This window comes from Ipomoea triloba, chromosome 15 (assembly GCF_003576645.1).
Source record: "Ipomoea triloba cultivar NCNSP0323 chromosome 15, ASM357664v1".
Classification (NCBI taxonomy): Eukaryota; Viridiplantae; Streptophyta; class Magnoliopsida; order Solanales; family Convolvulaceae; genus Ipomoea; species Ipomoea triloba.
Genome location: NC_044930.1, coordinates 13,627,249 through 13,650,286, shown reverse-complemented (window position 1 = coordinate 13,650,286; position 23,038 = coordinate 13,627,249). Strand labels below are relative to the sequence as shown.

The following is a 23,038-nucleotide window of genomic DNA, read 5'->3' as shown; positions in this document are numbered from 1 at the left end:
AACCTACAAGATGAAAGGGTAGTTCTACATGTACTCCTTATTCCTACTCTCATTTTTTACTCTCTATGATTTGGCATGCATTGATTGCTCAAATTAATAGGGGCTATGATGTTTATCCATCCTTTTTTCCTTCCTCCAATCCAATTTGAACACAAGTAGTGGAAGTAAAAGTTGGGAGTATGTTTTTGGGAGTCCATGAAGTATTTTTCAAGATGAAAACATCATATCTTTGATTGTCACATCATGGAGTAAAAGTGGAGGTGAAGAATTTGGGAATATATGTAGTAGAACCTCTTTTTTTAATAAACAAGTTTAGGTGGAGAGGGAATGGATTCTCACTTTTTTTTTTACCTCATATTACATGTTATACTTTGATTGATTAATAAAAGGAGATTGATCATGATTTTTTCTTCTTTTTTTTTTTCTAATAAAAATTAAGTATTTTGTAGGAGTTATACTCCATGCAATAAATATTCTATTTCTGGCGGGAAGTCAGGCAAGGCGCTTTTAAACCCTCCTGATCGCTCTTTAATCGGTTGCACCTCATTCCCATCCTCCCTACGTCTTCATCTTCAACTAGAGTAGAGTTAAGTCAAAAGGTATGGTATAGCAGCCTTTCCGAGCGAGCCTCTGGGATCTCCTGTAAACCCCCATGATGTATGACAAATAAAAACAGATTCTTACTATCTATAAAAAAATAGGTGAGTGTCAAGTGTACAATTCATAATCTACTTTTAAAGCTTGTGGAGTTGAGAAGCAAAATATACGAGATCACAAACGTAGATTGCTCGCGGCTCAATATGAATTGAGACGAAAGCTTTATAAAGCCTTTTGTAAAGATCCCTATCTTCATAGTGATATGCGAGACAAACATCGCTTGCCTGATGGCTTTTTAAGAGGTGAGGAACAGAATTTCTGGTCATAAAAATAGAAACGCATGAATTGCGCAAGAAGTTCTTTCGGTTAAAACGCTGTGCGACTCGGAGGATGGAATACACCTACCATTTTTCTAAAAAAAAAAATCCAACTCATTGATAAGTTTGGGTTTTTGTAAAATATTTTATAATGGAACAAAAAAAAACATTGGGGTTTACCTGCACATAACGTTTTTTTTTATTTTTTATTTTTTTGTTAATCTCTCTATCCCATTATATTTTATCTTAACAATTCATTAGTCAAACTAATTCTTTCTTCTTTGTTTATTTTCTTTAATGTTTTTTACTTATTTTTAAATTTATTTTTTTAATAGTACTTTTAGTATAGTTTCTAAATATATAAATTTTATATACTAATACTAAACTTAATATTATGAAAAATTAGATTAAAAATAATTTTAATTAAGCCTCGTTAAAAATAAATTTGAAGTATTATTTTTTGTTTGTTTGTTTTGTGTGTGTATGTTTCTCTCCCCTCCTACTCGATCACATTTGATACCAAAAGAAAAAAAAAAAGTTCAAATTTAGGTTTTAATCATAGTTATTGCTTTATTCAAAAAAAAAAAGCACAGTTATTGCTCTTTCCATACAACTTTGAATCAATTTATTTATAATTTAATTTTTAGGACCTCTATAATATTAATATTGAATGCATTCGATATAATTATTGTTTATACTAGGTAATGATGACTTTTTATCTCAAACTTACTACAAAGTTGTGTAATAATGTGATTTTATGTATTTTGATAATCTCTACTGACTGGTCTACTTTCTGACTTAAACAACTTGTTGTTAATATCACAAGAACCCTAACCAATTGATCTGTCATATATAGCAATAGTAAATAGTAAAGTGCGGAAATATAACTGGCAAAAACTAAATAACACAGATATTGATTACCCAGTTCGATACAACGTATATCTACATCTGTGGGACGACCATCAATGCGCCCAATTCACTATCTCCAACACCAATCGTACAGAAGGTAAGAGATGAAGCAATCTCATCCAATGTGATCCACACATGGTCAGTACCCAACTGTAGAGGTTATAGCAGATTGTCGAAGTTAGAGATATGTGCAATCAGAAGTCCAAGATATCCCATCTTGGAAAGCCGTTCTGTTGCTGTTCGATTTGCTGACTCACTTTACACTGCACCACAGCTGCATGGTCTTCATGTCCACAGATTAAGCATCAATGTTTTCTTATCAAGTTTTTCTTCGTAAAGCTTCAGACCATATGTCTTGAGAAGATGATGAATTAGAGTATATCTTGTAAAGTATGTGAGAGAATGTCCATGATTCAAGTCTAGAATTCTTCGTAGTAGAGTTGTTGTTAATCTTGGATCATCTCCCTTATATATACTACTCTGACTGAATAGGTAGACCAGTAATCCTAATTGAATATCCACGTAAAAGATTATTGTTTTACCGTTAGATGTATCACAGAGAGTAAGGCTTTAGCGTAGTGTCTGCTTGGCCAGATCTTCACTTTAAACTCTAACAGACACAAAACTAAAACCTATCTAATTTTGTCATAATAATTTCAGCCAATTACAAGTTGGGGTTTAGACTTAAAACACTAACAAACTCCCCATTTGACTATTATTTGGCAAAACAACTCCATAAATACGAAAACATAGTTTAACCAAAAATAAACCAAGTAAAATAAGCAGTTACTAAAATAAAGGATAATAAGTCTTATCCAAAGGGCATTTGTTCAAACAAAATATAGACCCAAGAGACCACATGCTCATAAACCAGTGTACAAAGAACTAATCAAGACCAATAACTATTTTTACTCCCCCTAAATCCCAAGTACTCCCCCTTTTTTTTGCAAATTAATAGTCAAAGCATTTATTTAAACCACAGGAATATTTCCTCCACTCTTGGTTATTGGAGCATCAACATCAGCTTCAAATAGGCTCATTCATAGTAGGACAGTAGCAAGCTCAGTTCGAGCCACTTCAAGTTGATGGTTCACAATTTGATTAACAGTTTCAAGTTCAGCCAATTGTATCTTCAGCTTCTTAGAACGCCTTAAATCTCTAACAAAGGGAGTAAGATTTTCTTCATTCACATAGGGCATAGAATAATAAGAAGACGGATTGACTGATTTAACATCTCTGCTATCGAGGTAACTGTTTTTGTTCCGTTCAATAATCTCATCTACCTTGGCCCTCTTCTTGGCGTCGCTTGCCAAAGAGCTCCTGCCTGGAGCGAGGAGTGAAGCATGTTAATTGTCGTCCGATCATCTATCAGCTCAACTTCGCCTAATGTGCTCTTCCATTTTTCTAAGAACTCGGCCAGCGACTCCCCATCATGCTGCTTAGCCTTCTCTAAATAGGTAAAGTGCTTCCAAACTGCCTTTGACGTGGCGAATCGTTGTACAAATTTTTGCGCCAACTAAGCAAAGTTGCTAATTGATCCAGACTCCAACAACTTAAACCCTTCTTGATAAGGCGGAATAGAATTCCTAGCACATTACGGCATCTAATACTCCCATCATGAGCATATTGTCGTAATAAGAATTGATGTGCTCCTCGGGGTCTGTATTCTAGTTGTGTAATGTTGTTCCATGATTTCTCGGGATGCGTAAATCAATTGGGTAATGTTGTTCCATGATTTCAGTTGTGAATGGTGTTCTAAGCAGTCGCTTCCATTTATTAAACTCTTGCTTGTCTTGGTCTAATATCCCCTTCGGGAGCTCAATGAATCCCCTTTTCGAATCCCTGCAGGACGATCCACAAACATATGTCCATCGTCCCACACCACTAGTCAGTCTCTTGTCGGCGGTCTAATGTGATCAAAGATACTTCTTCTAGGGTTGAACTCAGCCTTGGACCGCTCAACTAACCCTATCCGAGATTGAACTGATCGGCTCGGTGGAATGGGGTGTTATGGTTAGGGATGGCAACGGGACGGGGGCGGGGGCGGGGAGTATATTCCTCGTCCTTGTCTCCAAACACCGAACCCATCACCATACACGTCCCCATCCCCGTCCACGCGATTCTTATTCAAAATCTTAAATTAGTGTGTGTGTGTGTATTTATTTATTTATATTTATATTTATTTATTAATTAATTATAATAATTATTTGGAGACGGGGCGGGGAGGGGTATTCCCGTCCCCATCCTCGACGGGGAATTACATACATTCCCCGTCCTCATCCCCGTTCCCCAAAAATTTTCCCCAACCCCATCCTCATCGAGGCGGGGATCGAGGATCCTCGTCAAGGGCGAGGCAAATTGTCGTCCCTAGTTCAGGTTCCCTGGCCTCTACTCCTCTTATTGATCGGCGAGTTGGGATGGGCAGTTCGAGCTCCCTAACCCCGAGTCCAGTAGTTTGAGCGGCTGCTGGGATAATAGGAGTTAGCACGAACATGAGTTGCAGGTACATGACGGGAACTAGTTGAAAGGGATAAGTTTGGGGGTAAAGGAATGTTGAATTCAACCACTATTGATACGGGTATGGTAACGGCCCAGGCGTCGCTGATGGAAATATCGGTCCTTGTTAAATTACATTAATCGGGTCCGACGGAAGAGCTCCCTTGGATGGGGTCTAGTTAAGATCCATTCGTGAATTGAGATGAGATCGGAGGTCGGAGCTAGCGGCTTTCGCCTTAGGGTCATTAAGGCAATCCAAGTACGGATACATTATTGTTGGAGATTGGTAAAGCAAAGTGGTCAGCTTGTCTTGTACCGATCCCCATAGATGGCGCCAAAATGAAGTAGTAAATATGTGTTTACTATTGTGATGTATTGAAAGTTGGGTCAGACCAGGTCTCGGTTTGTCTACAGTATGCTTGTCGGTTAGGTTCGAGGGCTCGAGAGGATGCGATAGTTGGTCTAAGGTTCCCGAGCGTAGGCTTAGCTGCTAGAAATAGTCAAAAGTCCCCTCTCTCCGTAATAAATGTGGTATAATAGTCAAGAGGAAAGGGACAAATTCTGGCTTTACAGCATGAAAGGCACGTGCAGCCTATGCATAGGCCTCGACCACGGCCGAAGGGTGGGCCTACACGTGCCCTAACATCCTTGAAGGGAGGAAACTCGCTGCTATACTAGGCTCATTAGGTTGAAACTGATCAGAGGGGGTCAAGCACTTGAGGTTAGCTGGGGAACTCGCATTTAAGCCAACTAAGGTAACTCGATGCACAGAATGGTCAGGAACAAAGAGAAGAAGAGGTCGGTCCATGTCGAGTCGAACTTGCCCCGGGTAGTGCGTCCGTTACCGACCATCCTACAAGCACAGTTATTGGGATATAATCCCCATTATAGATCATCGATCTAGAAGACCTAATAAATAATAATAATAATAATAATAATAATAATAAAGCAAATAAAAAAATAAAGGGATAATTTTCATAAATATTACAAACTTTTAAAATTTGTAATATTTTAAAGTATCGTGTTTAATTGATCAAGAAATCAAGACTTGGGACAAGGAAATCTCGGAGGATATCTTTTTTCCTAGAGATGCTGATCTAATCCTTAAGGTCCTAGTGAGTCCAAACTATGTTGATTCTTAGTATTGGGTTGATGATACTCGGGGGTGCTATTCAGTTAGGAGTGGTTATAGGCAGTTTGTGAGGAGTTTTAATCTGCTCGCAGTTTGCTTCAATAATTGGAACAGGTTATGGAATCTAAAAGTCCCCCCGAAGTAGAAGATATCTCTCTGGTGTGCTATTACGAATACTATGCCCACTACCACCAATCTGCTTTTTAAAAGAGTGGATGTTGACCCGTGTTTTCCTTATATGATGAAGATGTGTTACATGCTCTTGTTTTGTGTGATTTAGCCAAGCAAGTGTGGTGTGCTTCACAGATTGCTATTCCTTGTGCTATTGGCTTGAGTTTTGCAGGTTGGTGTGAGCGGTTGTTTAATTCTTTGCCTCAAGATGATTTTGTTCATGCAACAGAAATTCTATATGCTCTATGGTTGGCAAGGAATAATGATGTTTGGAAGGGGATGGTTACCCGACCGCATATTGTCCTTCACACGGCTTTTACGATGCTGCAAGGTTGACGTCAAATGTACAGACCAACCAACCCTCGCTTGCTGGTCTATGTCGTTGTTATGTTGGTGCCGCATGGGAGAGTAACACTGGAACAGGCGCGATGGGAGCAATTCTCCTCTCTTCGGATGGTGAGTTTGTTGCAGCTACTAATGGACCTATCTCGTTTTGTGACTCACCAACCATGGCTGAGACGTTAGCTTTTAGAGAAGCTCTTTCTTGGCTCAAGGAAAGGGGGAAGTAGTCGCGTCGATTGTGAGGTTACGCGTAGTATTATCTTTACCACGAAGCCGATTTATTCTTACATTGATTTTGCGACCATGGACTGCAAAAATTTGATGTATTCTTTTTAGTTTTGTTCGCTTTTTTTTGAAGTTCTTGATTTAATATATTCTCTTTTTTCCTTCCAACAAAAGTAAAAATAAAAATAGCCACCTCATTTTTTTTTTTGTTATTTCTACATTCTGCTTCAGTCCTTCAGGCGTTGTGCACTTCTACGCTGTGCCTTCTGCCCCTCCACACCATACCTTCACCTTCTCGACTTCTAGTTGACTCCTTCACTCGTTCAGCAAGCAGGCAACGCCAACACTCCCGCAGCGACTGCTGGCCGTTGTCAGCACTCAGCAGACAGCGATTCGTCGTCGGTGGCCGGTTCCCGTCGTCCACTCGTCCGGAAAGCGGCAGTAGGTCCGAAATCCTATTTCTAAATCCCCTAATTCTAATAATATAAAACCCTAAATCCGTAATTCTTAAATCCCCTAATTCTAATAATATTCTATCATTTATATGAAGCATTGACTGCATTGTTGATTTGTTGCTGCAACTAGTCTATTTTGATGCTTTGAGGAGTAGTATATATTATATATAAACCACGAAACAGAAAATAAATAGAGAATGGAAAAAGGGTTACCATTTGGTCTATCTCATTTTTCTGTTGAATGCATTCCGTAGCACACTAGCACTAGCTTCTTATTCAGAGCAGTTATGTCTATATAATTATACTCTGTTAAATCTATTTTTAGTTCCAGCTTATCCACTGTTTCTGATGTTGTCTACAGTAGTTTAGTTTGCCATCTAATAAACTGGTTTTTCATTGATAAAGATTTGTAATTTGTACTCGTAACCAACGTTCTAGAGAGTTGTGATTTGATTGAAAAAAATGCTATGGGAGTATGGGATTGTATTATGAGATTTGTAAAATTAATGTGAGAGATTTATTCATAATAGGTTAATTGTTTAATTGTGATTAAGAATTGTGAATTGTGAACATTGCATTTTTTAATGAAACAATCTTAGAGCGATCTCATAATATGAGAGAATGTAGAGGAGTTTTATCACAGTTTGCCATGAATATGAAATTATGAATATTGTATTTTGTATTCGAATCGTTTTATCTAGCTAATGGTATTTCATATTTTGTCTTAAATTTTTTTTTTTATCATGTTTTGAATTGTTATAATTTTGCCCCCACTCAAATGTAGTCCTAGCTCTGGCACTACAACAAACCTTTCTTCCAATCCAGAAATCCCATTAATCACCTCATTCACTCATTGAAAACCTAATTAGTTTTCTTGCATTCATGGCCTAAACTTTGGAGCATGATATCTTGGTTTATTTCAAATTGTCATTCACCTCAAACCTGTTTGATGAAATGCTTGTGTCATGCTAGGAATTTGAATCACTGCATTTTTTTCCTCTGTATGCACAACTTAATCTTTTCATTAACTCTCTTCGTCTTTTTTTCTTCTTTTTGTTTAATATCTTGATCTATCATTCTTGTTTCTTTGTGCATTTTCTAACTCAAGTATCCCATAACAACTGAAACAATAATGTGTATAATTGCCCTTAGGAGTTAGGACTGATACTCTTGTTACCGTATTGGGTTTTTTTATTAATCTTCATTCAAGGTTTTACTTTGGGATATGCAGTATTTGATGCATGAGGTAATTTAGTTCTGATTGGTCTTGTAGAATATTTGAGAGACTAAAATTAAGGTGCACCATGGCATTGAGGCAATTGTGTGGATTTTCTGATGGGGAGGTGATGAGATCAGATTGTAAGCCTTGTTCCAGATTGATGAGACAGACTGCTGCAATATTCTCAGTTGGAGGAGCATTAGGCTTTTGGGTGCTGTGCCGCTTGCACTACGGTCTGTTTTTGACTCATTTATTTTCCCATGAAATCCAACTGTTTTATTTTTAGTTACTGATGTAATTATTACAACATTTACGTTTATTTTCTGGAATCTCCTTTCAGTGTCTCATCTTCTTATTTTGGATCATAAAGATATGGGTTTATCAGTTTGACCTTTAAATGCAAAACTTGGAAGAGAAAGAAAACATGCCTTAAAATAATATATTTTTCTATGATTTCTTTACTTTTGTCTAAAAGGACTGAATGAGTAGAAATCCTCTAACATTCTTGCATCTTGTGTCATAAAATAAGCCTTTTGTACTTGTAAATTTGTAATATATATATATATATATATATATATATTCTACGGTGGCCTTCATTATTACCTAGCTAACAAGCTGTAATTTTTTCCTTTGGATAAACTAATAGTCCAGCTGCATTTATTTGTCATTATTAGACTACTGACTTAATGTATAGATGTAAATGATGAAGGGTATATGGATCAATTGTTAACTGAAATATTTTGCATTTTGTTTATCCTTTTCTCACTCACTTTAAAGTTTTTGTACCCATCCCTTCCTTTCCTAACTTTGATATATTGTATCCTATAGTAGAAGATGCATCAACCAGTTCCTTGTTAGCTGTTAATTTTAACCAAATAGATCACATTAATAGCAACATCATATTCTCAGATTCTTGGCTTTAATTGTAGCAATGAGTAGTACATAAATATTAATTTCCTGATAGTAGTCTTGTAAAAATTGGCCTAGATGACCCTAGGCTGATGGGATTTCCTTGGTAGGTGGGTGTTACGCGGCCGGCGGACTAGTCGGCCTCGGCAGCCAAATTGGCCGATTTTTTTTTTTTTTTTTAATGTTAACGGTTTGTTTCGCTCAAAACGACGTAGTTTTGAGTGAAACAAACCAAATTAACAAAACCTAAGTTCAGAAGCAGCAACAAGCGAGAAAGGAAAGGAAGTCAGCCCAAATTTGCACAACCGGACCTCAGTCCCTAGCCGTCAAAGCACCAGAGCCAGTCATTCGATTGCCAGATTCGCCGGTAGCAGAAACCCAAAGAGACTTCGAAGTTTGAACAATGTTTGGAGCTTCCGCAGAAAAACAGAGTCGCCAATAGCTAGTAGCAGAGCTTGTTGTCACCACTTTGCCACTTCCGCGTCACCACTTTGCCACTTCCGCAGCTCGTTGTTGCTGTCACCCGCTCTGGTGCTCCGCGACGCATAGTCCATCCTCTCCAGTCTCCATAGCTCCACTTCTGAACCTTGCCAAGACCCAGGGGGAGAGACTAGAGACCATGGTTGCATTAGGCGCTAGTTAGGCGGTATACTAGCGCCTAGTGCCTAACCGGTCGAGGCGGCGCCTAGGCGGCGACGTATAAAAACAAAAAAAAATAATGCATGTATGTGGGTGTATGTCATATGTTATATTTATATTATATATATATATATATATATATATATATATCTTACTTCTCTTATTTATATAAATAAATAAATTTAAATATATATAAATATAATAAAAAATTTAACAAGGCCGACTCGCCCGAGTTAACTCGACTAACTCTGCCGAGTTGGGCGAGTTAACTTGGCCAAGTCGGCCGAGTTAGGCGCTAGGCGGCTGGCCACCTAGGCGGATGCCTAGGGAGCAATTCGCCACGGTCTAGGGGCGCCTAGAGCCTAGGCGGTGGCTAGGCGGCCTTAGGTGGGGATTTTTGCAACAGTGCTAGAGACTAGAGAATGATTGTCTTAGTGAGTTAGTGCTTAATGCTTTAAGCCTTTAAATAATTAAATCCATTAATAAATAATAATTAATATTATATATGTTGCCAATGTTGGCAGTGTTTATGGGCTCCAAGTGTCCATTTATAAAGAAAATAAAAAATTCCCTAGGCATCCGCCTAGATGGCACATAGGCACTAGGCACTCATCAGACGCCCGATGAGCTCCTAGCGCCTTCTTCTACACTGCCTGATAGATATAAACTTTATTTACAAAAAACCTTCCAGTGTGGCTAATCACATCTTGTTTCCAGTCTCCCCCACCCTTGTGGGCATGAAGGTGCCTACACATACACTTTCAGTTTCTCTTTTTTATTCTTATCAGAAGATGAATATATTTATTAACATAGGTTTTCAGTTGAAGTGCTGCTAAAGCGAGATATGATGCAATGGAGTGTCAGACTGTCATGTGTGAAAATTATCTTGAAGCCTTCTCACTTCACCTCCCCAGTCCCCAAACCAAGAAAAGAAAACACATTAGTGTTCATACTTCCCCAATATATCCTATGAGAAAATGAGTTTTTGTGGTACCTTATGCTTCTTTGCTGCTTTTGCGTACTTGCTTGGGATTCATTTCACCATTATAATGCATAATTATATCCTTGAATTGTAGTTCATAGTGTTCATGGTAATGCAGGCCCTAGAATCACAAATCCAAGAAGTCTTAGGTGGGGAGCTTGTGGAGCAGTCTCTACAAGCTCTACCACCGCATTGCTGGTTCGCCTGTTTAGTCCAGAATGTGAACCTCAAAATATAGCTGCTTATGACAAAAAAGGATAGTGCTGCCTATTCACAAGCTTTGGGGTGGAGTTATGGAGCTTGTATTGCTGCCTTTTGAATAATATGAGATAGATAATGACTTTGTTACTCACTGCTGATAATGTATTTGTTCATTCACAACTTCAATGTTAAGAATGTGTATTTCCCAAAAATGTTAGGCCTATGCTGCAGTGCTTCATCTTATATTGTTTGGAAAATTCTAGCATCAAAATATGTATAGTTATTCTTGTGAAATATGTGCTGGGTCATGGCTGCAGGGAAGCAAGTGATGGCCATATACCAGTCAGGAGGTGAGTTTAAAACTGATAAGGATGCTCTACTCTTGTATAAAGGTGGAGATGCATGCTCAATATTGCTCATGCTATGGAAATTGGCGACCAAATGGATTATTTCAAGAAGGAGGAAGCCGAGATGTTTAACTGCAGCATTGCTACCTAGTCTATTAAACATTTCCTCCCCAGAAACAAGAAGACTATCAGACTATCATCATGGTCTCTGATGACATGGACTCTCAATTAAGGGATGCTTCTCAGATTGCTGTAACTGTAAGGCCTTTCTCAATGATCGGTTTTTGAGGTTTTTGAGGAGATTTTGCAGGTGTGATTAGAAAATAGAAAATGAGAGTGGAGGAAAAAAAATTAAAGAAAAAAAAAAGTATTTACGTGAGGTGCAACTTTTGTAGGACAGTGGGCCCCACATTAGTCTGTCAAAATTTCCATATTTGAAGGAGAAAAATATCTTCAAAAATTCACCCCACATTTGTTAAAAATTTAATATTTAGTTTTTAATTTTTTATTATTCCAAAAACCCACCCAATATCACTAATGTAGAATGCCTTAGCCAGGATGTTGTTTTCCATATTTTTTTTTTAACTTTTCCATGCATCATGCGTTTGTATGATGAGTTATTGAGTTGATAAGCATCTACATTCCTACGTATTCTTACTTTAAAAGGAAACTGCCATTCAGTTCTGGTAGGTTTTTAGACTCATCAATTTGCTCTAGAGAAATAAAATAATGTATGAAAAAACAGGTAAAATGAAGCGCACACTATTCATTTCTCACTCTCTTCTCATGCTTTGGCTAGACGTTTGCATTTGCTTTTCACTTGCTATGCCATTATTAGCTGTTGGGCAGTTGATTTAGGCATCACCTTGATATATTTTGTATTTTTGCTTCAGAAATTTAATTCCTTATTAAGTTTTTTTTTTTTAGTTTTTAAACTTTTTGGTTTCGGTATTTTAAAGTTTTTTTTTTATATACGTGCGTGTGTATATATGTAACACTTCCAAAAACGGCCTATTTTTTTTTCTTCTTATTTTCGCCAATTAATTAAGTGAATCTTAAGACAAAATTTAAAACACAAAAGCTTTTCAAAATTTTATTGAGGACATTACCGCCACACTTAGACAACCACAATACCTAAGTGCTAAGGCTAACTTAAATAAAACCAAAATAAAAGAGAATTACAATCCTCAACATAGTATTATAGTAACATTGTTTTTAAGTCCACAACTCATGACAAAACTAAGTCTCAAGCTTAATCTGTGGATCATCCTAGCGCACTCTCCACAGCAATATTCATTAGTTAATTCCTGCTTTTCAAAGAGAGCAAATAGAGCAAAATAACAAAAACAACAAAGAAAGAGGTTTAGCAAAACATGGTTAGGGACTGCCTGCCCTTAAAGAAAATAATTTTTTTTAGAAAATAAGAATTTACTTTACTTTACACCTTCTTTCAAAACTCGATGCTCTGCACTTTTGATTCAGAAAAACAATTTATAGATATTCATATCAAAAGGTATATGGAAGTTTTCATAATATCATCACTTATAAAATTTTCTTAAAAACTTTATTTTGTGACACACTTGCATACCACAAAATACATATGGAAGCACATCAATCACACATAAATGGGACAGAGTCCTTTATTCTTAGGCCCTAGTGAACTGTGCTTCCCACACATCTGAACACTCCACACTTTCCCATTTCTAATGGAAACCAGACTCTAACTTTAAGTGTGTGCACCCCCGAATGAGGATTACAAGCCTCAACGGAAAGTTACCAGCCCTAGTAGCCAGGATAACGTTTCTACTAACTACCCAGTAAATTAGGTTTCATAGACCCGCCTCAACAGGACACACCATAGTGCCCTAGTACCCGAGGATTGTTCCTTGTGGGCACTCCTCAACATATAGTAATTTCCAATCACATATTCACAATTTTCACAATTTCACATAGCTTCCACAAGTTTGAAAATCTTTTATATGTAATAAAATATAGCCCTTGGGCTCTCAAAATCATTTGTCCAAAAACAATTTATCAAAAATCTCAAACTTGGGTTCTTAATATAGAGTATACCTCAAAATATTTCCATAAGTTTTGAAACCATAACTTAGCATAAAAGCTTGTTCATAAATTTCATAGAAAAATAATATTTGTAAAATTAATCTTTACTTGGATTTTAAATCAAATCTCTCAAAAATGAGGTTTCTTCCAAAATACAATTAGGCTAATTCTTGCCCTTGAAAATCTTAATAGAACTCATTTCGAGAGTCTAAAATCTACATTTTGGTTAATTTATTCCATTTGTAACTAACATGCATACTACATAATAAGGAGGAGTCCTATGTACACACAACATAAATAAAATGTAGATTTTTAAGGAATATACATATACATACGTACGGCACATGCGTCCATTATACTAATATCATCTTCTTTTTTTTTTTCTTTTTTTTTTTAACTGCATACATGTGTACATCATACTCAACCAGAATAATAATAGTAAATAATAAAATAACTATAGTAATAATAATAAACATTTATGTAACTTATGTACCTATAATTATATAATTAACATATATATATATATATATATATATATATATATATATATATATATATATATATATATATATATATACACACACACACGCGTACAATAACATACACATGTATAAATACAAGGTTAATATATATTCTTAATATTATACCAGAGTAAATTTCACTTTTGGTCCTCTGACTATAGCACCTCTATTAATTTCAACACTTGACTTTTAAAAGTAACGAATTGATCCTTTAACTATGCTTTTTTTAACGAATTTGGTCATTCCGGCCAAATCACTGGTCAAATGTGGCCGGAAAGTAGTAATTCATTTTAATTTGGGGGTATTTTGGTCTTTTCACTAGCCTTTGTTCTTCTTCTCCACTTAGTCGCCGGAAATGCCTCCTCCGTCTCCCCAAAATCATCGCCGGACATTCAAACCCCTGAACCAATCTTTATTAATATTACTATTATTATTTTTAGCAAAAATCATCATCATCCTCATCTTCACCAAATCTCATCATCATCGTCTTCATCCAAAATCAATTCGATCGCCGGTCTCCCTGCTACCTCCAGACGGAGGAGTACCGGCGGAGACCCATTGCCGCTGCCGCCAATCCCACCTGAAGGTCAGAAACAAAGTAGATCGAAGCCGTGTGCCGCCGTTCAGATCGAAGTCGCGTGTCGCTGTCACAAGAAGGAAGTTCAGTCCGCCGCCGTCGTCCGTCATCAACCCGCCTCCGTCGCCACCAGCCCAGCTGCTGTCGCCGTCGTCAACAACGAAGAAGGTGGAATGAAGCAAACGAAGAAGCTACTTCGCTTCAGTACATATATAATACTCCGTATATGTTTGATAAATTAAAGCTGAATTTAATTTGGAAACTAATAACAATGAAGGAGGATTTGGAAACTAGCTTCCAGTACATATATAATACTCTGTATATGTTTGATAAATTAAAGTTGAATTTAATTTCAAAACTAATAACAGTGAAGGAGGATTTGGAAACTAATAACAGTGAAGTCTCCGGCGACTAAGTGGAGAAGAAGAACAAAGGCTAGTGAAAAGACCAAAATACCCCCAAATTAAAATGAATTACTACTTTTCGGCCACATTTGACCGGTGATTTGGTCGGAAGGACCAAATTCGTTAAAAAAAGCATAGTTAAAGGATCAATTCGTTACTTTTAAAAGTCAAGTGTTGAAATTAATAGAGGTGCTATAGTCAGAGGACCAAAAGTGAAATTTACTCTATTATACCATAACAATAATGATATAAATACATACACAAACTCTAATCTACATATATACTTGTACATTGTTATATATGTACACATACATTAATATATATCACTGTTGCAAAAATCCCCGCCTAGGCCGCATAGGCACTCGCCTAGGCGCTAGGCGCTCCTAGACCGAGGCGAATTTCTCCCTAGGCGTCCGCCTAGGTGGCCGGCCGCCTAGGAGGCCGCCTAGCGCCTAACTCGGCCGACTAAGCCGAATTTGGCCGAGTTAACTCGCCCAACTCGGCAGAGTTAGCCGAGTTAACTCGAGCGATTAGGCCTTGTTAATTTTATTACTATATTTATATATATTTAAATTTATTTATTTATATAAGTAAGAGAAGTAAGAGAGATATATATAATATATATAATAAAATATATCACATACACCCACACACATGAATTAATTTATTGTTTTTATAGGTCGCTGCTTAGAACCGCCTAGTTACTGCCTAGGCGCCGTCCAGACTGCTTAGGCGCTAGGCGCTAGTCTACCGCCTGACTAGCGCCTAGCGCCTACTGCAACCATGATATATATATATATATATATATATATATACATACATATATATATATATGCCCTTATTCACATGAGGACTATATAGTATAGAGGACTATTAGGACCCATCATAACCATCCATAGAATTTTAATAAATGGTTGAGATGTAATGTGAGGGATCACATGGATTAGATCAGATTATAAGGTGAAGGTTAATTTGGACCATTACTAATTTACTAGTGGCTGTAATTAGGGAATGGAAATAATTGCCTTTCAATTGACTCCACGATCCATTATTAGTTATGGCAACAAATCATATGTAATGGCATTACCACCTCATTAGTTCTGACCGTGTGAAGGCAGCACAAGTGGTTGTAAAGAGAAAAACATGGAGGCAATTAAGTTGTTTGAAGATGACAATAATATGGATGTAGAAGGCAACGTGATGGCAGAGGAAAACATTGTTACGGCACCAAACGACGGTAAGTTACGAACCTCCCATCGATTTCGATTATTTTTTAAAGGAATACGACTTCTGATAATTGTGTGCCAATCGTGTGTGGGGTGTGTGCCACGGTGTACGAATTATTGAAGGGGGAAAACCTCCATAATGGTATATTTAGTTGAGTTAATTCTGGTGGAGAAGAGTGTTAGCAGTATAGAATTTATGTTATGACTATTGGAGATTTATGTACTTGGGTGTTGCATAAGATGAATGTAGTGTGAACCATTTGGGAGGGTTTTGGTAGGGCTAAAAAATGCGAGTACAAATTCATAAGTTTATGGACTAAGGTGTGTGCATTTGATAATAGTAATTTGTGCCCATGATGTAAGTATTGTGTAAAATCAATGAGATTATGCTAGGGAAATATGGCAGTAGGTTAAATTTGATTTGGAAGAGTAGTTTTGATCAGCTCCATATAGATGAATATTAATAAATACATTATCGTTTATTAAGAGCACAACATATTGGTGGTATATTCATTAATATGGGAGTGAGGTGTATTTATTGAGTAGGGTGTGTGCATTTCTTTTGATAATTATGTGCCAATAAGTAAGTTTTTGTGTGCATGACGAGGGCTTATGATTAGTGCGTGAAAAATGGCGTGTTGTGTTGAATTCATAGTGGTTAATGATTTGGAATAATACTTTTGATCATCTCCATATAGATGTATATTAAGAAATAAAGTACGGTTTATAAATAGCATATCATAATGGTGGAAAATTTAGTAATGTGGGAGTGAGGTGTATGTATTGACTAGGATGTGTGCATTTGTGTTTATAATTATGTGCCAATAGGTCAGTTTTTGTGTGCAGGACGAGCGATTATGGTGGCGTGAAAATGGCGTGTTGTGTTGTATTTGATGTGGTTATTGAGTTGGGCTCGTAGTTGTTTTCGATTACATATACATTTATGTCTTAGAAATTATTGTCTGAAGTATTGATATGAAGTTTGGATTTATTGTTCTTGTTTACATTATTTAATAATGTGCAGTTATGATCCATGTAGAATGAGTGGGAAAGGCTAATTATTGATATAGTGTAAGGCTGATAATTTTAAATGTACAACCTGTTGCAGTGGAAGGGAATATTGAGTCATCCGGTGTGCATAGTTGGCAAGGAGATACTAATTATTTTATTCCGGAGTGTTGTGAAAAGAAAAAACCTGTCATCCGGCAACAGTTCACATCAATGGAAGAAGGTGTGGCGTTTTATAAACTTTACGCAGTTGAAGCCGGATTTGATGTACGATGCAGCACAGTGAGGAAGAACAAAGAAGGATATATAGAAGTTAGGTATTTACTTTGCTCACGGAAAGGGCACACAACAAGCACAAATGACGGGACTAATTGTAACGATGAGGACACCACACCAAACACAAAAACACGACGACGCGTGTCGAACATGGTGGGTTGTAATGCTAGGTGTGTCATTAGGCGAAGAAAGGATAGGGTGTACGCAGTTACTATTTTTGAAGAAAAACACAACCACCCTCTGTGCTCAGAGTCTGGTAGAATGTTCCTGAAGATAAACCGTTCGTTAGATGTTGGACACCAAGAATTCATATCAGCGTGTGCGAAAGCTAACATAGGAACCTCTAAAGCATTTGAACTGTACGCAGAATTAACGGGAGGTTTTGATAAAGTGGGTGCGACTTGTGTGGATTTTAGAAATTGCAAGAGAGACGCCAATGCATATCTACATGAAGTTGACGCACAAGCAGTGGTAGACAAGTATAGGAAAAAACAATTACTATTTCCAACCTATACCTTTGAATACGAAACAGATGATGAACAGCAACTACGAGGGCTATTCTAGGCCGACCCAATAGCCAAGGAGAACTTCCAAAGATTTGGAGATATGGTATCTTTCGATGCTACATACAGCACGAACAGGTGACTGAAAGGATATCATGCAAATATTTATTTATGTGATACACTATTAATATGTAAAGTATATTGTGTGCATAGAAGGGAATTATTGAATGCGTATTAAAAAAAACTTTGAAATTCCAATTGAAAATTGCAGGTACAATATGGTATTCGTGCCATTTACAGGGATTGATAACAACAAGAAGTGCGTCACATTTGGAGCAGGACTCATCTCAAAGGAAAACAAAGAATCATATGCGTGGCTGTTGAATGCATTCAAGCGGTGTATGGGGCACAATCCTGCATGCGTAATAACAGACCAAGACCCAGCAATGAAGGAAGTAATATCCCAGATTTTCCCGGATACACGCCACCGTTTTTGTATGTGGCACATCATGACGAAAGTAAATGAAAAGGTGGGAGTGAAACTAGCCAAGGATGAAATATTCCGGAGAAAATTAAATGCAGTGGTGTTGGATGAAACGTTGGGTCGTGAAGAGTTTGAGGTCAAGTGGCACGAAATAATGACAGAATATAAGCTACAAAAAGACAAATGGTTGACACAATTGTTTGATGTGAGATCGAATTGGATAGAGGCGTACTTCAGTGACGTTTTTTTGGGTGGGCTAATGCGAACAACATCACGATCCGAGGCAGAGAACAGCGTATTTGGGGCATGTATCAATGAGCACGGAACATTGCTAGAGTTTTTCACACAATTTGAAAGTGCGATTGAATTGCAGCGTCACAAGCAAGCAATATTAGATGCAGAGTGTGAATCGTCACTCCCACCCACAAAGACACCATTGCTGATTGAGAAGCACGCAACCTCTGTGTACACAATTACCATGTTTTATGATGTGCAGACGGAGATATTCGAAGGTTGTTTTGCATGCAAAATCACAAACAAGGAACAAACAGATGAGAAGTATGTGTATACGGTCAAGGAAGGGCACATGAAGATTTTCATAGTGAAATACGTAAGAGAACATATGGAAGTAAAGTGTTTATGTGGGAAGTTCAACAGGGTTGGGATTTTGTGTAGGCACGCTTTTGTAGTGCTAAAGGACAATGACGCTGAGATGATTCCAACAAAGTACGTACTTGACAGGTGGAAAAAAAATTCATGTATACAGGAAACAAGCAGTACAGGCAAAGGAGGAAGTGGCAGATGCAGTAGAGAAGAAGAAAATAGCAAACTAGCATCAAAACTGTGTACAGAGTTCTATAACTACTTGGCACTTTCGAAGGAGAACACAGTAAAGATGCAAGAAATGCTGACCTTTATGATGGAAAACAAAGAAAAAATGGTGACTAGGAATGCAAAGGCACAGGACAAAAGCAAGAGTAGTGAGCTATTGGAAACATTTTATGGGGCACAGACAAGCAGTATCATAACAGTCAAGCCACCACAACTGTCAAAAAACAAAGGAAGCGGTAAGCGATTGAAGAGTGCACGTGAAAAAGCGGTAGAAAAAAAGAAGCAAGACGGACGAAAATGCCATTACTGTGGTCAAAAACCAGCACGTCACGACTCTCGTAACTGCCTATTGAACCCAAATTCAAAAGAAAATCTGAAGAACAAGGAGAAAGCATAGAATGTGACTTATGACTTGCGGTGGTAGATGAAAATTACTATATCTAATAATTACTGAACGAATAATTATATTTATTGTTAAGACTGATGTTGTTATTTGCACTGATGGATTGGCAAAACTTCTTCCGGCAATTAGTAAAATTGAAGTTATAAATGTTGTGCAATTTTTTACAAAAGTACAGGGGTCATGAGATTATTAATTGTTCAACTAGTTCTGTGGTTGGTCAGCTAAGATGGAGTGACTAACTGTAAAATCATAGTATGGGTTGGGCTATTTGTAAGTACTCACATTAAATGGTGTGGCAGTGACATATACACCATATGCCACATAACAATCTGTGAAAGAATATTGGGTGTCGTGGTGTATGAAACACATAGAATTATGTGATTCATAATACCAGCAGTGTGGTTGCCAAACACCTTAATAATGTATGCCTTTATTAATTTTGAACTTAAAAATGGTGAGCAGTTTTTACTTAATTATGCTTGTCAGAACAGAATTAATTGGTTAACTAGTTTTGTGCCTAAGTACATAATATTATTATGAGTTAGGATATGTGTGCATATGTTTAGAATGTAGTGTGCCAATGGCGAGTATACTTTCTGGGTGCTCGACACATTGGTATCGTGTGCAGTTATCATGAGTAAGATGTGCGAAGAGCAATTACTCGTGTGCCAATAACAGTTACGCAATTATCATATCCTAAGTAATAATATAGCAACTTGTGTGACGAAACATTTCGTATCCATAGTGCGTACGACATATCATAAAATAGACTGTATCCAAAACAAAAATAGTTGCATGCCAAAAGTATTACCACAGTGTTTCAAACAGAAAAAGAAAACATGTTTGCAATCCCATATGTAATGACCAGAAGAACAGAATAATAAAATGGCGTAGCGCGATCAAGTGCCAGCAGAAGACCTTGAATGAAAGGCGAGTGCACGCGCAACGTTGCTGGTACGGTGTGTGTTAACATCTGAGGTGCAAATCTCCTTAATATAATGCAAAAGTAGGCGATTAAGCTCTGACCTATCACCCTTTTTCAAACCACACACCCAGCTATTTACACCTTCCCCACAATAACTCTCCATGTGCCTATGAGGTAGACCCCACAATCGATTTTGTTCTTGTGATCCCGCCACTTCATCTGCATCCTTTTAGTTGCGAAATTCATGCACTGACCAGCCTTGAAAGGCTCACCCTCTCTTTTAAAGTATTCATGCAACAACAGTTTCTAAACAATAGGTAGAAATTACAATGTCAAAACGTTAAACAATTAAAGACAAAAAGTATTATATGCAAGTGTAAACAACCACATACCACATTGTCTGGAGTATCACCATATTTGTTCGCAGTTGACTCAGTTGAGGGAGAGTTGTCAATAATTTCGAGACGTCCAGTCTCAAAGTTAGCGCACAACAAGTAGTAATGTTCTTTCTCAAGGATAGGGAAGAACAACTGAAACATAATGGGATTGTCCAAAAATGAAAATGGGAAAAAGTAATGACAATTGGATATTAATAACAAGTAATAAATAGTCGTAGTCACATTTTAACACACACATGGGCACGCAAAAGAAGCAGTAATTGGCACACAAGAATAATGTTCTTACAAGATTAACAAAACTCCACTGCTTGTAAGGTCCAATCGCAAAATCAAGGCCCAAAGCGTCCCTAAAAAGAGACAGTTTGTGGGCGTCTATGTCGTGTATCTTTAAACCAACAGCAGTGTTAATCTATGACAGAAACAAAAAGTATAAAACAACCGTTAACATCAATGACTGGTTTATAAAACATGTTTAAATAAATAAACGCACCGTGGTTAAAGGGGAGGTGAAAACCCTAGCTGGTGTAGCAGGTGACTTAGTCCGCTCATGATGATTTAGAATACATGACCAGGCATTAATCACAGAAATAGTAACCTCCATCCCAATACCCAAAGACCGAAGATCGTCCCGACAAACAGTCCGACCATTATAAGAGAATAAAAACTCTTGCCTACAATGAACATGTAAATGTTGTAATTAAACCTGAACAAAATGTTGGACATTAGTAAAACCTTTTATATGAAATGAGTACTTACAAAGTGTCACTCCCAGCCTGAAGCACCCACTTTACGAAATGCGCATAGTCAAGTAAAGTATGAGATGTGTGAACATGATCCGAACCGACAGCAACGGGCCGAATGGAATCTAGAACAGGACGAACAGGCCTAACTGCCTTCAATGGAGCACCACAATCAGGAGAAGGAGTGTCACGGTGCACAACCTGTCACACGACGAGAATATTAGGCACACAACGAAGCAGCGAATTCAAAAGAATGAAAAAACCTACCTCAACAGGTGTTACAAAGTGTTGAGCTTCGGCATTGACATTAACTACACGGCCAGAAACGTTCACAGGGTCTACAGATTGTGCATGCTAAAAAAAAAAAATTAATAGCAACAACCACGGGAGAATGAACACCAAACGTAAAAAACATTTATGCAGAACCCCAAAAGAGGGCACACAAAGACCTTATATGAAACACAGAGTACTAGCTACTACGTATAACAATGGACCAACAAAGCACAATAACAAAGAATATGCCTTGTTATTAATAAAGCTTACCCGCTCCATGGGAACATCAACTCCTACATTATGGACAATATGGGATTCATCCACCACACGACCAGACACATGAACATGGTCTACAGATTGAGCATGCTAAAATGAAGACAAAAAAAGTTAGTCGCCTCCAATACGGAGGCATAAAGACAAAGTAAATCAAACATTTATTCAGTACAGCTGACAATGGCACACAAAAACCTGTTACCAGGCACATGATACTAAATCATATGGATAACAGTGAAACACAAGATCAAAAGAGTTAAAATATTAAACGTTGGAGTTCAACAGAAAATACCCGGTCACTGGCGCAACCATGTGACGTATGGCCTTCGTTAATGTCCCTTGCAATATTAGCCACATCAGCCCACCCATCTCCACCCATATCTTGCGAAATGCCTAGGCTAAATGAAGGAATGTCCCCCAAAGCAGGCCTCTCCATTATAGCACGCTCGACCTCAGCTAACGCACAGATGTTATCCGGGTTATTCCAGAACTCATCATCATACTGTGTGAATGTCGGCTGAGATGATTGACCATCAATCGTAACAGGAATGGAAGAGTTCTGCTTCAACCCGGTAAGTATCTGATTAACGTCTAAAAGCTGACGAAAATTGACATCCCCGCTTGCAACAACATTAGCCTCATTCACCAATTGAACAACACACCGGATGCATCTCGCAAGCTCACCAGTCTTCTCAGCCAGACGCTCTAGTATTGGCTAAATGCAACAAACAACAACACGTAATGCCATAATTCTAAAAATTAAATACGAAATACTAAATAAATATTCCAATAATACAGGAGCACATAATGGTAAGTGCAGCAATAAAACCTTTTGTTAACGAACAGGAGCAGAAGACGGCCCAGCCGAATCACAACCGGGCACTGCAGCGGACGGGCGAACAAAAGGAAGCTCAATCTCCCCGGTTCCAAACCCACCTAGCCGAATTTCTGCGATCTCACGAGCACGAAGCACCTCCCAAGTCAACCCACGAAAAGCGGGTATATCCCGGGGCACAGCACGTAGTGGTGGTCGAACCCGATCACAATACAAAACCTAACAAATGACCACCGATGGCCGAAAAATAGAAATGTGTTGAAGTTAACGAATACAAACAAACACTAGCACACAAAAATCAAGACTAGGCAAAAAAAAAACTTACAATTAAGAAGAGCATAGGGCCCATAAACCGTGAG

At 37.7% G+C, this 23,038-nt stretch overlaps 2 protein-coding genes across 2 annotated transcripts; both read left to right on the top strand.

The window, feature by feature from the left end:
• Positions 1-6,420: 6,420 nt before the first annotated feature.
• LOC116006361 lies at positions 6,421-11,272 on the top strand. The gene is made up of 3 exons (XM_031246699.1): positions 6,421-6,634; positions 7,918-8,096; positions 10,512-11,272. The coding sequence occupies exons 2-3, from the start codon at positions 7,949-7,951 to the stop codon at positions 10,652-10,654; spliced, it is 291 nt and encodes a 96-aa protein (XP_031102559.1). The 5' UTR covers positions 6,421-6,634; positions 7,918-7,948; the 3' UTR covers positions 10,655-11,272.
• Positions 11,273-17,620: 6,348 nt separating this feature from the next.
• Positions 17,621-19,229, top strand: LOC116005725 (protein FAR1-RELATED SEQUENCE 5-like). Its single transcript, XM_031245967.1, has 2 exons — positions 17,621-17,655; positions 17,789-19,229. Exons 1-2 carry the CDS (start codon positions 17,621-17,623, stop codon positions 19,227-19,229), a joined length of 1,476 nt encoding a protein of 491 aa, XP_031101827.1.
• Positions 19,230-23,038: the final 3,809 nt, after the last annotated feature.

What these genes read in the sequence shown, in the direction of transcription:
- LOC116006361 (XM_031246699.1), top strand. Translation starts at nt 7,949, where the DNA reads ATGGCATTGAGGCAATTGTGTGGATTTTCTGATGGGGAGGTGATGAGA. An exon ending in GCTGTGCCGCTTGCACTACG is followed by an intron (nt 8,097 to 10,511) that starts GTCTGTTTTTGA and finishes ATGGTAATGCAG; the next exon opens with GCCCTAGAATCACAAATCCA.
- LOC116005725 (XM_031245967.1), top strand. Translation starts at nt 17,621, where the DNA reads ATGGTATCTTTCGATGCTACATACAGCACGAACAG. An exon ending in GCTACATACAGCACGAACAG is followed by an intron (nt 17,656 to 17,788) that starts GTGACTGAAAGG and finishes TGAAAATTGCAG; the next exon opens with GTACAATATGGTATTCGTGC.